Source organism: Sorex fumeus, unplaced genomic scaffold, assembly GCF_029834395.1.
Source record: "Sorex fumeus unplaced genomic scaffold, SorFum_2.1 ptg000092l, whole genome shotgun sequence".
NCBI classification, from domain to species: domain Eukaryota; kingdom Metazoa; phylum Chordata; class Mammalia; order Eulipotyphla; family Soricidae; genus Sorex; species Sorex fumeus.
Genome location: NW_026606149.1, coordinates 5,409,296 through 5,428,130, shown reverse-complemented (window position 1 = coordinate 5,428,130; position 18,835 = coordinate 5,409,296). Strand labels below are relative to the sequence as shown.

The 18,835-nt window shown below is 40.4% G+C and overlaps 1 protein-coding gene across 1 annotated transcript in view; it reads right to left on the bottom strand.

The window, feature by feature from the left end:
- The window catches only part of DOK6 (docking protein 6), a 471,351-nt gene that overhangs the window by 309,390 nt on the left and 143,126 nt on the right, over window positions 1-18,835 (bottom strand). The window contains exon 2 of the mRNA XM_056131510.1: window positions 1,258-1,365. Within this exon, the coding sequence (XP_055987485.1) occupies window positions 1,258-1,365 (108 nt within the window). The remainder of the gene's footprint in view (window positions 1-1,257; window positions 1,366-18,835) is intronic.

Sequence of the window (18,835 nt, the reverse complement as noted above, 5' to 3'; positions counted from 1 at the left end):
CTGGTGATGGGGGAGTGGTAGTATCGATTTTGAGAAACTATAAAGCTGCACCCCTAAGAAACACAGAGTCTTATAAACCAATACTCCAGCAACAACATTTTTTAAAAATTAGAAGATGATTAACTTATAATGGTAGAGCAGAGCTGAGTTCACAGTAATGTAAAATGAACATAAGGCACACAATTTCCCCTTTGGCCCTGCTCCCCACGCCCCACATGCAAAGTCTCCTCCATCTCCACAACCCCAATGGGGTGGCCGCATCTGTTGTAGCCTATGAGTGTTCTCAAACACATAACAGGCCCCCGAAGACTACAGTTATTGGCAGGGTACACTTTCGCCACACATTGTATGGGGTTGGCCAAGTAAGTGTACTACGGACACATAGACCAATTATGTGTCAGATATAGAGACCAGATCCACTGACCTCAAAGCACTGTCCTGGCTACCCCTCCTCCACTTCCATTCCACCCTCAGGCCCTGTCAAGCACAGTATTGTTTAATAAAAGGAGCAATTCAGAAGTATTTATCACATAAAACAAATTACGCAAATTCATGACATTATTCAAGGTAACTTATTCTGTATTCCCACCAGGGAGAAGTGAGAGACTCTATTTAGCTTATTCAGGGATTCTAACCACTCTAACTACCTAGCCATGCTCGGATGTTATCACCAAAGATAACGAGGCAGCTCACCGCGCATTGTTCTAGGACCGTTATTTTTCTTCCTTGCATGTTTTCAATTCTTGGGAAATGAATGTTTCAATCAGTGAATTCATACACCACCTCTGAGTACCAACACATAAGGGCGACTCTTAAGCCTGTAAAGCTCACAGCTTGTTCTTTAACTGTGGCATTAGTACCACGAAACCCAGTCTCAGAAAGTTTTATCTTCCGAATAATGCCCAGAGTTTAAATCAATATAACACATACACAATTAACCTGAACGGAGAGAAAAAAAAAAAGAGGGAAAATGCTTACTCAGCACTGTGCAAAGGGACAGGGTTGAGTTATGAGTCATCTCATTTTGCAAAGTAGCAATAAAAATGCGTCTTTCACTCTGCAGAGGTACCACTGGCCTTTACAGTAGATGATTAAAATAACGGAGAAAAATAACTTTGGGGTTTTGTCAGAACAGAGCCATTTTATTGTGGCCATGCGTTTTTGCTTCTGCAGATTGCATCTATCAAAAGCAATGCCTCTACAAGCTGTTGCCCAGAGTCGAGAAAGTCCTCAGAGATTCCAAACACAGTGCCTTACCTTATGAAAGTTTCTGAAATACGCGGCTTTCTCATCTGGAAATTTCTCTAGCCTTCTGGGTCCTTTACTAGAAGCCTTCTTGAAAACCAACCAGCATCGTCTGAAAATCTGAAAGCAAACAGAGAAACCTTATTATCTCGCTTTTTTACACAATCTGAGTAGCATAAGACATTTATCTATAAAATTGATACATTGGGGGATACTCATTTAAAAGTGTGCTTTTTGTACAAACAGCAATTTTCCTGTCACGAGCATTGTTAGGCATTAAAATTGCTGCAAGATTTCAAACAATATTTATCATAAAATGAATTTTTGTGAAAACATTTCATATTATGATGTTATTCTGTGAGCTGGTTTCAATCATATTTAATCTAACTAAATTATGTGGGTGTAAATGTTGTATGAGATATTTTTCCTGCCATCGTAGTTATTGACGGGTTCTGTTTTCCATGATAATGCAGTTACAATTTACTCAAGTTAAACTTTCAGAACGTTCAACTTTCTTTCTTTGAGACATTGTATTTAAAAATTAACCTATCTTACAAGATTTTAGTTTCTTTAGAAAATAAACAAGTATCATTGAAATACAGAATGTAGTATTTCATAATGGACACATTGGTTTCAACTGTTATATTTTATAGTACCCAGAGTTTATTAAGATCTAATGACAATGGTTTTTAAATTTCTGTGATATTACCTTATATAAGTAAGTAAATCTAATGATGTTACAAAACCCTGGGGGTTGGGTGCCACCAGCAGGTCAGTTTGCACCTGTGGGGCAAGTGCATCAGCAGCTGGTTGGTACCTTCAGGCTTCCTGATAATCACAAATTGCTGCTATGCCTCTGACAGAACTCTAACAACTCTGGGCCAAGTTTACCAAGAAATTAAATGGCCGAAAGTTAGGTTTGTGGAGCCATGCCCACAAACTTCTTCCAGCTAAGCGGTACAAGCTCATTTATGGCTCTTGCTCCAGAGACCCGTAAAAATCTCAAAAGAGATCAAAAGCTACAGTTAATCTTGGACCCCTGCAAGGCTGTACAAACTGGGTAAAACAGAGGTGGGTGGGTCAGACTGGATCAGCCTGGTGCCCGCACAAGCAGAGCCCCTAGTGGTCACTTGCTCCCACAATCCAAAATCACCACCATACCCCTGGCCAAACTCCACCATCTTGGGACAGACCTCACTGAGATATTAACCTCTTGAAAATCCAGGTATGCGACTTTTGTGATTGAAATCTCCAGGCTTTCTTGGAATTGGGATGAACTACCCGGCCCCTCCTCCCACTTCCCAATACTCCTGGAAGCACTGGTAGTCACCCCCACAAACCAACTTCAGCACCACCATGTAAGCTCAACTACCATCCTTGCTTCAGAGATCCATAAATAAATCTTGAAAGAGATCAAAGGCCATAATTTATCTCAGACCCAAGCAAGAATGACTAGACTGGGGTAAATTGGAGGGGAAGGGTCAGCCTGGTGCCCATCCAAGCAGAGCCCCTGGGAGCCACTTGCTTCCATAAATCAAAATTGCCACCATTACCCAAGGCCAGACTCCATTGTCACAAGGACAGACCTCACCAAGACATGATCTGCTGAAAATTAGGGCATGCAGGTTTTGTGAGTGAAATCTCCAGGATTTCTTGGTGGTCTCGATGGGCGACATCCCCCTACTTCTCTGTACTCTGGAAGTCTCAACAGTCATATCCACACTCCAAAGTTGCCAACCAGTTAAAAACAGCTATTCCAGCCTTACTTTACCCCTAACAATACTGAATGCCCTGAACAAAAATGATAATCTCGTAGTACCTGTATTGCAAACCACAATACACCAAAGGAGAGAAAGGGCAAAAGAAGAAAGGTGCCTGACATAAAGACAGGTGGGTAGAGGGGTTTATGGGGGATAGTGAGAGGCAAAAGGGGATATTGGTGATAGGTAATATACACTAGTGGAGGGATAGGTGTTTGATCAACGTATGACTGAAACCAAATCATGAACAGCTTTGTAATGTCTATGACCATTAAATAATTTTCATTAAAAAGTCAAAGAGAAAAGATAGAAAGAAAGAGAAAGAAAGAGAATGGAAGGAAGAGAAAAATAAAGAAGGAAGGAAGGAAGGAAGGAGAGAAAGAAGGAAAGAAAGATTACAAAAAACCCTTCTATATATTCACTTCTATACTCCTTGAAGAATGGTACAAGGACCGTTCTTCTAGAATGAAATGAACCACGAATGTTCTTATTTCCCCCTTCCCATGGTCATTAAACGTTTTTAATGGGGACTGGAGTGATAGCACAGCGGGTAGGGCATTTGCCTTGCCTGCGGCCAACCCGGCCGACCTGGGTTCGATTCCTCCGCCCCTCTCGGAGAGCCCGGCAAGGTACTGAGAGTATCTTGCCTGCAAGGCAAAGCCTGGCAAGCTACCTGTGACCTATTTGATATGCTAAACACAGTAACAACAAGTTTCACAATGGAGACCTTACTGGGCCTGCTCGAGCTAATCTATGAACAACGGGAGGACAGTGCTACCGTGCTACCGTGCTACACTCCTTAAGATATATAGAGAGAGCATCTGTTCTTTAATATGAAGATAATGACAATATCAGGATTCACACACAAACATACATATCTGTGATTAAAAAGCAGAATTAGTAATTACATAAATGCAAAGCAGTATTTCTAAACTTTTATGTTTTAGGGTCAATTAGTTGGGCAAATTAACTACTACCTTCTCCCATGCTTGTAAAACTCTACCAGAGGCAAGATTATAATTAGCTTCCTTCTCAAGCATTAGAAAAGGTCTAGAACTGGCTGTAACTTCTAAATCTCTGCATATATATATTTTGAATATCATAAACAGTGCCTGCATGGAGACATTTATAGGAGGAAACTCCAAAAGCTGATATCATTGTATTTATCTTTATTTAAATGTGAAATTACTATACTGTTTCTTTTTAAAAATTTCATTAAAAATTAAATTGAGATTTATAAAGTTGTTGACAATAAGGTTTCCAGCATACAATGTCCCACCCTTCAATCCCCTCTCACACCACCCCCACTGACTGTATCTCACCCTCTTACCCCCTCTCACTCCAAAACTTGACCCTTCGGCAGACACATTTATAAGTTCAATTATTGTAATTTGTCTCCCAGCTTAAATGATTAGATGAATACAGAATGTGGCCCCACATTCAAAAAGTAAAGAATATGAAGGACTATTTAAAGGCATCACAGGACAGTCTCATTGTGAAGGAGAATAACAGGATAAGGAAGTGAGTGTCTCTCTTTATTTGACCTGGCTCCCTTCCTAAGTTCCTCTGCGGTAGTTTAGCAAAGCGCATGAAAGACACCCGGGGCTGATCATACGGATGCATCTCTCCCAGTGCACTTGTCTATCTAGAGGTTTCAGCTCTACCTGGTGGGTCACTTCTATCTTGGGGTCCTGGTGTCTCTCACATGCTTCCTGCCTGATCAGGCCCCTGGGCAGGAAAAACCTTCATAGGATCAACACTCAGCCCTTGGACCTGGCACCCTGCATATAGTGAGTTACTTGAAGTTTTCCCCAACTCCACTCTCAAAGAAAACGATACTTAAAAAAAGCATCACTATTGGTTTTACAGCCCTGTGGTTGCTTGACTTCTTCAGTTCCCATTTTATGGTAAAGAATTGTTTTTCGCACTTTAAGAGTATATTTTAAGAGCGAGCAGGTGCAGAAAACACCAAGAAGAGTTTCACAGAGTCGAAACTGATAACACTCAATGATAACTGACAACCTTCGCTCACTCTCTGGCTGACTCAACCTTCTCCTTGCTTCTGGAATCCTCATCCACTTGCACCTACGGCACACTGGGCAAGGGAAGATGAGGAGTCCACCCAGGAGGAGTCCACCCCAGATGAGGAGTCCACTCCAGGCTGTAGGAGTATTCCAGAGAGCAAGGGCACCAACAAAGGAGGTGCGAACTCCGCGTCACTAGAATCTTCAGAGTGGACATGCAGGGCTTCACAAGGGTCAGTCACATGTCTATTCCACTTAGTTTCCACAACACATTCCTCATTCAAGGCTAGGTCCTTGGAATGTTCCCAGTGTGGGAACTGCACCCATCATCTATTCTAAGTCTTAAGGGACAAGGAGCCTCTGCTGCCTGGGCCCAGCTGTCCACCAGGAGGTCTCCATGGCCCCCTGCATCCTCTCTTCCAATCCCCTCAACTCTGATCAGAACCTGGCAGACTCGCTGCTCCTGGCATGGAAACTGCAGATGTCATCTCAACAGACAGTGGGAGGAGCTCATGGAAGGACCTGATCACAGGAGGTTTTCAGAGACCTCTGTTTGGCATCGCGATGACTCCATGTGTGTTGCATGAGGTAGCCTAGATTCAAGCCTGCGCACTGCACGGTCCCTGAGTACTACTAGGAGTGATCCCTGCGGGATGCTCTGGAAACCTGCTCCCCAAAGTAAACCAAATAAAAAATGTCCAGCTCATTTCTCAGTGACCTGAGAGTAACAGCTACGGTTACTCTCAGAGTGGGACCAATTCAGCTCCAGTGCCCTGCTTCCATAACAAAGCATCATGTAAGAATAGTTTTTAGGGGCTGGAGAGACAAGACAGTAGGGAGGGTGTTTGCCTTGCATGTGGCTGACCTGGGTTCAATCTGGGACATCCCATACGATCCCCAAGCATTGTCAGCGGTAATTTCTGACTGCAGAGGCAGGAGTAACCCCTGAGTAAGCCAGGTGTGACCCAAAACCCAAAAATAAAAAAATCACAGTTTAAAAATTTTTATTTACTAACAGCTACATAGTACTCCATTGTGTAAATGTACCAAAGTTTCTTTAACCAGTCATCTGTTCTTGGGCACTCAGGTTTTTTCCAGATTCTGGCTATTGTAAACAGTGCTGCAATGAACAAACAAGTGCAGATGTCACTTCGACTGTACTTTTTTGCCTCTCTGGGATATTCCCATGAGCAGGGTAGGATTGGGGGGCGGGTTGGGGGGTGGGAGGGATACTGGGATCCGTGGTGGTGGGAAATGGGCACTAGTGGAGGGATGGGTATTTGATCATTGTATAGTTGAAACCCAAGCACAAAAATTTGTAAGTCTACAACTGTAACTCAGGGTGTCTCACTAATACAAAATAAAAAATGAAAAACAAACAAAAATTTTCATTTAAAGCACTGTGATTTACAATACTTTTGATAGGTTTTCATGCAAACAACATCCCGATACTGCACCCCCCAGCAGAGTGCACACTTCGCTCTTGTCTCACAGAAGAATGACTTTCTAGAAAACAGATTAACGATTTCTGAAACGTGGACATGGGAGACTACACGTGGAACTCCAGCTTCCCCTCGTAAGAGCCAGGAAACTCTGGACTAGACATATAACCTGCTATATTCAGATCCTCCCTTTATCCAGAATTTATATCCTACCTTAGTTTGGGAGAAATGATGCCCATTTAATAAGGCGACTGTGATGGTGAAAAGAAATAAACTACACAAAGCTCATCCTACAATTCCTTATGGAGGCGTCACTTTCAATGCAATAGAAAAACCACCTCTTTCGTAGAGGTAGCTCAGGAGTGAAGTTACTCACCCAACCCCAGTTTGATCCCCAACTCTGCCGAGGGTTCCTAAAGTACCACCAGGAGTCGCTACAGAACACAGAGCCTGGAATAGCCCCAAGCAACCCTCCTCCCCGCCCCAAAAAATGCCCTTAAGCAGCATACCATTTTTAGCAATCCAAAGTCTCCTCAGCCATTAACATATATTATAAAATTCATTGTCGCACTAATGGATTTTATAGGTCTAAAAGAATTCCGATATTGATGGGAATTACGTTGTATATAAAAAAAAGAGAAAAACAATCTAAATATCCTGTTGACTAAACACAAATTTATGCAGATTTATAATGGTTTGGTTACTGTTAATATAATGGTTTAAATTTAGCAACAGACAGCGGAAAAATACATTAAATTCATGCTCTCCTTTATGATTCTTTTTTTCACAGTGAAGCAAGGCTTAATTTTTGCACAAGATATTTTAAAAATATAAATAATACATATTTGTATTGGTATTGAGGTATTCTATTTTAAAGCCCAAGAATATAGTTCTCTAGAACAATTTCAGATATAGCATCTATTTATTTAATGCCTTGTCTTAGAGAAAGGCATCAGAAAGCAATCACAGTCCACACTGGCTGATGTAAAACTCTCAAATTGTTTCCTTCACTAATTCATATGGTGAATTATTTATCTATAATGTGTTGTAATTCACAGATGGGACCTTTGGAAGGTAATCAAAATTCAATGTAGCAGTGAGGGTGTGGATCACAGGAAAGGCTCGCTACCCTTATTAAAAAAAAAAAAAAGACTTCAGTGAATTCTCTCTTTGTGATCCTGTACAGGACCGAGGTTATGTGAGCACAGAGCAAATATGGCAGCCATCTGCAAATCTGAAAGGTTGTTCTCCCCAGACACTGAATGATAAGGCACCCTGGTCTTCAACTTCTAACCTCACAGAACTGTAAGAAAGCAAAGGTCTGTTGTGTCACTCAGGACACCCCCAAGGATAGAATTATGGCAGCTCAAGTTGACTAAGATCATTTAGATGTTGTTTTTATTAACAGAGCTGTCATTGGTAGAGGAGACAGTCCTCTTGGTAGCAATATAAGTTAAAACAAAACAAAATACCAAACGTGAGTCACTAGCAAATGAGTTGAAATGTGAAAGATTGAAGATGGAGAAATTGTAAAAATGTCATTTGCTAAATGAGCTAGAGAGATGAGAGATTGATCCTCAGTATTTATTTCCTGATTTTCATTAGTGAATTTCAACTTCTAGTTGAGGAAAGCAGGTTCTCTTCCTATAAAATTTAAACTAAAAACTTGTAAAATACATTCTTTTCAATCCACCAGAGGGATAGTTTCACCCAAATGCTTCACATATTTTCTAAGGCTCAGGAACCATGGTGATGTCAAAATGGACCCTAGTAATACACATGGAAATGTACAAACACACACACATATACCATGCGCACACACACACAGGCAACAATGTCCAATCATGTATGCATCATGCATGCCATTAGTTATTTTTGTTAAAGAATAAGTTAAGCAGAGTCATAAAGCAAATAATTTTCATTTATATACTCAATAATATGTAGAGTAAATCTGATAATGGATAAATAATAAGGGAAATCAGATTAGGTAGTTTTCCTATCTCTTCATTATTACATTATCATAACTGCATAAGATTCAACCAACTATTATAGGTAAAACTGATGATTAAAATGATGTGACAGAAATTTTATTAAAGTGAAGACAGTACTTTTATTATTTTGGAATAATTTAATTTTCATACAAAACAGCTGCGAAAATGGTAGTGAGTTTCTATACAGACCCTTTCAACTTCGTCTAATACAACCCCTAAAAGTAGCATGCTACACTTTTCAAAACAAAGAAGGTAACTCTAGAAAAATACTGCTAACTAAACTATGGATTTTATTTTAAAAATCACTTATAATTTCACATTTTAAAAAATTTAAAAAGATAACTTTAATGAGGTATAATAGACAAACAATAAACAATGCCAATTACATTGTATAATGTTTTGATATATGAATATACTTGTGAAATCACTATTAAAATCAAATATATAAAAAAATTTTTTATCTTTTTCTGATTTTTTTATGAAGTGATGATGTTGGAGGCTGCCTTCTGTACACTGCATTCTGTGCATTCTGTACATTGCATTCTGTACATTTCTGTACACTGCATTCTGTACAGTGCACTTCAATGTGTTTTGTCGCTAAGTTATTTTTTTTGACATATTAAAAGTCTAATGAAAATTTCCCAACAAAGCACTTGAAACAATTTTGGGGGTTTGTGGAATAGAATAAAAATTCATCATGAAGGACTAGTCGGTTTGTTTAGATACTTGTACTTGACCTTTTTGTTTTGTTTCATTTTGTTTTGGGAATACACTCAGCTTACTCCTGAGTCTATGCTCGGAGATCATTCCTCATGAAGTTTGGGAACCATATACATGATGCTGGGGAATAAACACAGGCTAGCAAGTTGCTCTAGCCACTGTGCTACCTCTTAGTCCCGAACATACTTTTTTACCAGTATTCTATCAAAGACTCATTTAACAGATGTAAAGGATTTATGATGGGTTTAATTTTTCAAAATCATTTTGCCTTGTGATCAAAGTCAAAAATAAATGAGGCTCCAGTTAGGAAAAGTTGGAAAATTCTGTGTCACTGTGGACCCATGTGGACCTGGGTCAGTCCCCAGAGCCTGTCCCCAAGGGCTCCTACACAGAGATGAAGCCTACTGGAATTTCCCTCATCAATGGGAACTTGAGCAGTGTCCTACTTCCTGCTCAAGTCTCAGAACAGACAACAGACACTGACGAGCAGGATAGATGGAGAAATTTCAGAGATTCACAGCAGCAGTGACAGCTTGAAACCAGGAAATCAGTCTTCCGGGAACAAATGGAAGGAATAGGTTTTACGGGGCTTATAAATAAAGGTTATGGATGCTTTGCGTACTTGAAAGAGAATTTCGCAAATGAAATTATGTGCCTGATTTTATTAGCCGTCTGTGGGAGGAGAAGGCGCAGTCTCTTAGATACTGATTGGGGCTTCAAGGGCATCTCAAGACTCAGAGGTCATTTGGCCGCTAAGCCCAGGAGCTGACTCTTGCAAGAACAGTGGTCTTTTCCCAAGCTCACCATCCCCCTGCAGAGACCACCCACACCTTCCCATTACCTTTCAGAATGCAGCTTCACCCAACCCTGTGAGGATAACTGAAACCGTTTTTGCTGAATTACCTCTGAGACTTATTAGTGGTCTCACCAATCTGGCTTTTGGGCAACCTTCAGGCTATTAAACATATTTTTCCCCCTAGAACCCCTGCTGTGGCCAGGAGTTCAGAAACATCGAGGATCTTAGTTGTGTATTTTTTTTTTTTTGGTTTTCCACTGCATTAGTCAGTCAGCCAGCTTGCTATCATTAAATACTTTCATAATTTTACCACAAAACAATTCTTTTCAAGGTGATTTTACACAAAGGGCATCCTATTTTTCCATTTAAGGCTCAGTGTGAAGTTGATGACAGAGTTCTTGGCCTGAGCTCATAGTCATTATTATGTTACTTAACTAAGACCCATCACTAGCTTTAACCTAGCCAAAAGTCAGATTGAAGGGGACTGTTTCATTACAAGATGGAGAATTTCAGGTTCCAGAAGTTGTCTAACTTGAGGGTTGGAAGGGACAGAAGTTTAGTTTCTAGAGATTTTAAAACCTATAGAACAAGAGCTATGCCCGCTGTGGCTTTTATCTGCAGTCCCCTCGGAATGCAAGAAATAATCGAAAGGACATGACACCAGTGCATGGGGCTTCCAAAGAACAGACTGAGAGCACCCATACATAAACGAAAGTCAAGCCCCTCCAGAGAGAGTCACTGCAGCTTGCCTATATGAGGCATTTCGAGTTCTCCAGTCCCATCTTTGGACACTCACCAAATATTCATGGTCCCATTTAAAAAACACTCCCAACGGGCTGGGGCTGGAGTGACAGCACAGAGGGTAGGGCATTTGCCTTGCATGCGCGACCAACCTGAGTTCGATTCCCAGCATCCCATATGGTCCCCTGAGCACCTCCAGGGGTAATTCCTGAGTGCAGAGCCAGGAATGACCCCTATGCATCGCCAGGTGTGTCGCAAAAAAAAAATCCCAAAAAAACAAAAAAACAAAAACAGTCCCATTAATGTAAAATCAATGAAAGACATAGGATAAAGCTTCACGTGATGGGTAATATCTGCACTGTGCCTTCTCATACTTGATCATAGTCATTGTTATATGCACACCAATACCCAAATCACTCATTCATTCATTCATTCATTCACTTAAAGAGACCTGTATATAGAGAGAAAGCAAGACCATTTAAAACAATAATTCCCGAATTAAACAATAACCAACAACTCGAATAATAACAGGAACTGGCAAAACCCAATTTCTATCTCTATGGAAACAATATTCCAGCCTCCTGGAATTCTCACTTCAGTGAAGGTGGCAGGAGTGAGTAAAGAAAAGAGTTTGTAGAGGCTCTAGCGATAGCACAGCAGGTAGGGCATTTGCCTTGCATGCGGCTGACCTGGGTTCGATTCCCAGCATCCCATATGGTCCCCTGAGCACTGCCAGGAGTCATTCCTGTGTGAAGAGCCAGGAGTAACCCCTGTGCATTGCCGGGTGTTACCCAAAAAGCAAAAAAAAGAGTTTGTAGACAAAACTTTCAAGGGTGTTGGGTGCTGGGGAGAGAAAGACAGACCACACAGTGACAAAAAAGAAAATGCCAGGGTTGTTCACACCAAAACTCATGGGAGGTATGGTGGGGTTATCTGGGGTCACTGGCTCCCATCATTGAGAATTTTAAGTGCAATTGACTTGACCTGAGAGTTTGCTTATAGCTTCCAGACTGTGGGGGGGCAGTTACATGGGGGCAGGAGGGTGGCATTAACCAAGGGAGGGAGGATACAAAAGAAGATCATGTAGGGCACAAGGGACGAGGGAAGATCTTGGCTTCTTTCTCAGGTGAGATGCTCTTAACTAGGCTTTGAGGCACCATGGAGCATAAAATAATTTACTTTTGATCACAAAAGGTTGAAGGGATTTTTGTCATACCCTAGGGAAGATTATATTATTAGAAATGTTTAGGAATGATCAGCAGTTAATTCAGGAAAATGTGTAAACAATTATAAATTTATCAGCTCCCATGAACATAACCTCAATACTATAAATTTAAAAAAATATAGCCCAAATTTATAACCCCAAATGGCCTTGATGACATTAAAAAAATTCAACATCTACTAGAACAATCATACCCAAGTCAGTTCAGGAAAAAGTATTTCAATGTCAGGGTGAATAAAATGGATAAAATAGAGCTACAGAACGCCATGCCCGGTAACATAGAACATAAATTGTGCTCAAATTCAGTAGGATCATGAGCCATACTGACAATATATTGTTTTACAAACCATCAATTTCAATGTTAAAAGCAGGCTGGTGAGCAAATAAGTGGACTTGCTATATGGAAGAAAAATTATTCAGATACTGTAGAGCTAAAAAAGGACAGACAAGCAGACAAGAAGAGAGAACAGTCAATGAACTATGCATATGCACAGTCAATATAGGCTAATAAACAGAACTACATGCGTGTGGACTCTACACTTATCGCAAAAGAATGCTTCAAACTCACCAAGGAAAGACTTTTACATGTTAGGCCACTGAAAGAAAAATAAAATTTGGCTTCTCCTTCACAGGACACCTCTGAATGATATTTAGATGGATTCTAGATATGAATGGGAAAAGCTCAAAATGGAAAGCTTCTAGAAAAAATTATGGGATGCTAGTTAGTACGCATAGCCTCAAAGAATAGAAAAAACAGGTGACAAGATGCAAGAAAGGAAGAAACTGAAACAGTAAAATCTTGATATTTCTTTTACATCTGAAAATAACCAGAGAATAACAAATTAAGCCATTCCTGAGCCAATGAGAGCCACACACTCAACCAATGCAAAGAAAAGGCACCGAAACCAGTCAAAACCGTGAGGTGTTTGGAAAGCACGGAAAAAAAACCATGGTTGTGTTTGAGATTCAACTCCCGGCATCCAAACAAACACAGGCTTGTCTAAATTAATAAAGAAGAACTTGAAAATGGCAATCTGCTTATAAAAGGTGCTCCGTTCGCTGCCCATGGGGAAATCGAAAGGCAAAGTGAGATATCACTTCAAAATAGAGGAAACAACAAAAACCCTACTGATAGCAAGTGCAGACACAGGGGGTTGTTCTGGAAAGCTCACTCGCTGGGCGCTTTGGCAAGGCACACTCAGTCTCTCAGACCAACAACCTTCCCACAGAATCTAGCAATCCCACAGAATTTAGCCATCCTACTTGGACTACATGTGGGACGAAGAAGGACAGGATATATAACTGCATTCCACACGATGGTCCCACATGCCTAAGTTGTAAATTAAGTTCAAAACGGAACGGTGGGCAACTGTGAAAGTGAAAGGAACCAGGGCCAAGCAGAATAAGCCAGTCAGAGCACGGAGGCAGAAAAGGGTGGATCCGCAATGCGCATCTACGTGAGGTGTCCAGGTGGGCCAAGCCCAGCGCTATGGCTCAGGACACGCAATCAGGGGGTGAATATGGAAAACGCAAGCGGAGTTCATGCCCAATTCAATCAGTCTAATCGATGGCTAGATAAACAGCAATACTCCTACATTTAAAAAAAAGAATAAAAAAAGAAAAAGCGAGAAAGTGGCTGTTGTGAAAACCAGCTCAGTGGTAACATCAACGGAAAGTAGTGATGTGCATGGCAAGAACTGTTGCAAGTCTTTTACTGGACTTGTGAGATTCTATTTTTGGTCTGGGTGGCGTAAATTTCAATGCTTGTCTTAACTCATCCCACTGGTTTCTATAGCTGTTTTATTACGTTATAGGTATAGATTATATTGGTATGGCATGTATATACACAAATATCCACATATTTCAGGTGAAAAAAAAAAAACAACTGACAGAGATGTTAGGGGAAACGATCTCCCTTTATTTGACATCAGAAATAACCAGAGAATTAGAAACTCATTTAATCAAAAAATTAAGGATTAAAAATTGAGAGACCTAGCTCCCTAGATTTTCTCTGCTTCTCTTGCAAAGAAGAAAAACGAGAGGAGCAGAGACTGAAGCATTGATCCCTTCCAGAAGGCGCTGTCTGATAAGTGTGCTAGACAGAGAGTTAGGATTAATCACGAAGACAGCTGTAAGGAACAGCCAGACACCACGCAGCGTTTGGCTAAGACACGGGCCTTCCAGAAGAACTCACATCAGACGCTCCCAAGTTTCTAAGGCGCCCAGCGAGCTTTCATTTATCTAGGAAGAACAAGTTAACATTGACGGGACTTGAACCTTTGAACCTTGAGTCTGGAGAAAAGAGGAAAGAAAGTCACGGAAACCGAGCACAGTGTTAAACCAGCTGTGTTAACCATCACTGCCATGAATAGCCCGGCTAAAGGCTCCAGATACTTTAACTCTGGCTGTGATCCAGGAGAAGGGGTCTGACTGCTCTCCATTAAGTCGAATTTGGCAAAATTTCCCAACACAGTGCTGCGTCTACAACTCTAAGATACCTGGGTGGCTCCAAGGTCTCTCTCACTTGCTCCTCCCTGGGGTGTACCCCTTTCCCAGAGTTACTGCCTCTCCCCTAAGCTGTAGTGCAGAGGGCACAGCAAGTAAGGCACATCGGGGGTGGGGGGTGTGAATTAAGTCTCATCATTCAGTGTGAAACAAGGAGCGTCTGTTCCATAATTGTTCTTTGGAATCTTGTTATGCCCTGCATAACTATGGTGGAATGCACTGCATTTGACTTTGTTTCCCAGTTCATAGTTTATGATCTTTCCTGGGGAACTGACTTTAGGGAAGAAACAGAAAATTTTGTCATCCTCCAGCAAAGTAAGCATTAAAACTATCTGGCAGGTGGTGAGTGCATAGTTGTGCTGATACTTAAAGATAGGAATTCCTTTTCGAAGATTTTGCTAGAAAGATATAGGTTCAATACCAAAACACATACTGGAGAAGATATGAATCATTTAAAATCCCACCACCACCCAGAAGAACGCTCTTGCGAAATTTTAATGAACATTCTTAGAAACAGACATGCCTGCCTCTGTCTTTCTTTCTCCCTCTCCATTTTTTCTTTTATTGTCTGTAGTTTTTCAGATTGTCACTTTGTAATTCACATAACAAATATCCTCTGAGTATCTTCTATCAGGCACAATTCAACGACAGAATTTTAAATACGGCTTATCCTGATGTTGACGTTAGAAAGATAAAACAAATATAGGACATATGAATTTGATATGGGAGATTCATTTTATATTTTAAAATATAAGCTGTATTTGTTTGACATCATTATATATATATTTAAAGTGTACCTATATATTTTACATATACAAATAACCTATATTGCATTTTTAATATCTGCCCTTCCCCAATTGTCTGCCATCAGTTCTTGCTCAGCACAGAGAACCCCTAGCAATGAGTTTCTCACGCATAGTGATTGTCCTAAAGTTTTGTATACGACATCCTCAGTACTGAGAACCAGAGAGAGCATCCAGGGGTCTAGGCACTCGGTCTATACCAGGTGGACTCTAATTTATTTATTTATTTATTATTTTTTTTATTGTATTTATTTATTTTTTAATAGTGAGGCACCATGAGGTACAGTTGTAGACTTACACATTTTTGTGCTTGGGTTTCGATTATACAATGATCAAACATCCATCCCTCCACCAGTGCACATTTCCCACCACCACGGACCCCAGCATCCCCTCCCCCCCCCAGCCCCCATCCCACCCTGCCTCTGGGGCAGGGCATTTCCCTCTCTCCTTTTGAGTGCCATGGTCTGCAAAAGAGGCATTGAGTGGCAATCATGCTCGGTCGACAGTCTACCCTCAGCATGCTCTTCCATTGTGGGCGGATCCTCCCAACACCCTTTATTTGGTGTTCCCTTCTCTTTCTGAGCTCCCCCTTCCCCTAACATGTGTGGTTGTCCTCCGGGTCATTGAGTAAAATTCCTGGTACTAATCCCTGCTGGACTCTAATTTAATCCACAGCATGGCACCTCATCTCTTGCCAACAGCCCTCCCAGGAGTAAGCCCTCAGCAAAGCCAAGCGTGGTCCAAATAACACCACCCCTACATGAAAGAACTCCTACATGCTGGAGAACATTATTATTTTTTTAATGGTTTGGGGACCATGGCCAGCAGTGTCCAGGTCTTACTCCTCACTCTGTGCTCAAGGATTATTCCTGGTGGCACTCAGTGGACCACAAGGGGGCCGGGGATCTAACCCGGGTTGGCATGTACCCTGAACACTACACTATCTCTCTAGCCCCTGGAGAAAGTTATTCTTAATATCCTCTTCATTTGCTTAAATAATTCAACAAATAGCTTAAATATCAGCTAGCGTGTAGGTGGACACTATTTGCCTGTCTTGTACATGATGAGTAGGCAACAAGGAACCACATAATTACTTGAACTGGGATAAGGAATTTTGCGAATTAAAAATGAGCTTCACAGAACGGTTCATATGTCTTAGAAAGGATTAACGCAAGTAATAAAGAAATATCAGTGATTTTGGAGAATTCAAAACATGAATATAATTTTGTCTGAAAAGACAAAAAAAATTAACAGTGCTCATATTCTTGATTCATATACATTGACTGACTGACGACTTTTTGTTGTTATTGTCTTAATTTTTTGTTGTTATTGTCTTTTTGTTGTTATTGTCTTTTTGTTGTTATTGTCTTAATGCGATAGCACAGCGGTAAGGCATTTGCCTTGCATGCAGCCAACATGGCAGACCCGAGTTCGATTCCTCCACCCCTCTCGGAGAGCCCGGCAAGCTACCGGGAGTATTCGATATGCCAGACACAGTAACAACAAAGTCTCCAATGGAGACGTTACTGGGCCTGCTCGAGCAAATCGACGAACAACGGGAGGGCCTTTACCTTTACCTTTACCATTGTCTTAATTTATAATTTTATTTATTTATTTATTTTAGTGTGTGTGGGAATCCGTACCAGCAATGCTCAGAGCTATCCATGACTCTGTGGTCAAGGATCACTCGTGGCAGTACTAAGGGGCCACATGTGGTACCACGATTGAACCAGGATCAACTTCATGCAAACAAGTGCCTTACCCCTGTACTATCTCTCTGGTCCTAATTTGTGATTTTTCTTTTAACTATTCACAGAGGTTGGAAAATAATAGCCATTTTCAGGATGTAGTCACCGAAAAGTTCGCACTACTTTGTTTACTGCTTCTAAGCCATAAATGTGGCCCCATTCTTTTTCTGATTTGTGTTTTAACTGTCTGATGGAGTATAAGTTTTACTATATCTCAAACCTCCTCTCCTTATAAGGCACGCATTTATATAGGCTTGATAGCCAGTATGTTTACTGAATAAAACACAGTGGTTGAAAATCAAACACTGATCTATCTTGTGGCATGCAGAATCACATTCAAAAATATGAAGGAAAACTGCCTTCAAACTTTATTTGAAAACAAAAGAATTCCAGGTCAGGAGTTCTTCAGGGACTCAGGCACAGACTCTGGGACACCCGTAGACTCCTGAAAAGTTCATGTAGGAGTTTAATTTTTTAATATACCTATTTCATTTTCTCTGACAAGTGGATTAGAAATTTCTCCAATGAGTTTTTCACTATCTTCAAAAACAGAAGAAAATATCTCTGAAAGTCTGACTTCCTTTTCCACTAACAAAGCTTTTCATTTCTGCAGCTCTGGTGAAATTAGCAAAAACACTTAAGTATATTAAACGGTACTGCCCCTAACCAAGTTATTTTTAAAATCTACTGAAAGAATCTGTCAAAGTGTTACAGTAGGGAAGACAAGATGATGGAACCCACTCTCAAGTACAGGGACTGAAATAACTCTTCCCTCTTAGGCTTCCTGAACATTTCCTTCAGAGCCTTCTAGAAGCACACTCAGGCTGTGCTCTGCAGTAGACGGAAATCCCACGGACACAACTCTCTGTGTGGAAATGGTCCTGCAATGTGCTATAGTTACAGGATAACTTCAATTGTTTCAGACCCTTTAAGACATTTTCATAGTGTTTTAAGGACTGAGTGCAAAAAGATGTGAAGGGAGAATGCATCAGTCTCCAATAACATATCCACGGTCCTTATGCATGTTTATGTTTTATTTTCTTTTGCCTTGTCAGTCTATCAGTGCTTTTATCCAATATAGGTTTAATGAAGGGAAGAAGAGACTTTTTCACAAAGGACACTTTGCATAAATAGTTTCATACAGATATCACGAATGTATGAAAATATTTGAAAAGCTTATATACAGATAGAGATTGTAGGTAATGTACATATACATCTTTCTATTTACAAGTACATATTAGTCTTATATGTATATATATGAGTTATCTAACATTTTAAACACACACATACTTTTATATATATCCATATTCACATATATATTTATCTGTTGCAAGGATGTTTTAAGTCTAGAATTTCAGAGATGCTACTGTCACTACCTTTAGAAAACATGATTATGTGTTTTAGTTCAGGCATTTGCCTTGCATGTGACTGACCTTGGTCTGACCTATGGCACTACATATGGTCTCCCGAGCACTGGCATGAGTGATCTCTGAGCATAGAGTCAGGAGTAAGCCCTTGGAGCTGCTATACATGACCCAACATCCCTGTTTCAATTAAAATAAATTATAAATAGTTATTAATTTGTGGAGTGGTTTGTTCTCAAATTCCAAAGATGTGAGATGATCATCTCCTATGTTCAAAAAACTAATAAAAATTAAGGGAATATATAGATATATATAGATATATATATAAAACATTCAGAAATATCATTGCTTATATGAAAACCATTAGAGTCAGATGTAGTGAGTTATGTGTTAAAACAGCAGTGCATTAAATGTAAGACATATTGGGCAATTTAAATGAATTCTCCAGTTTATACAATTAAGAACAGAAAGTTC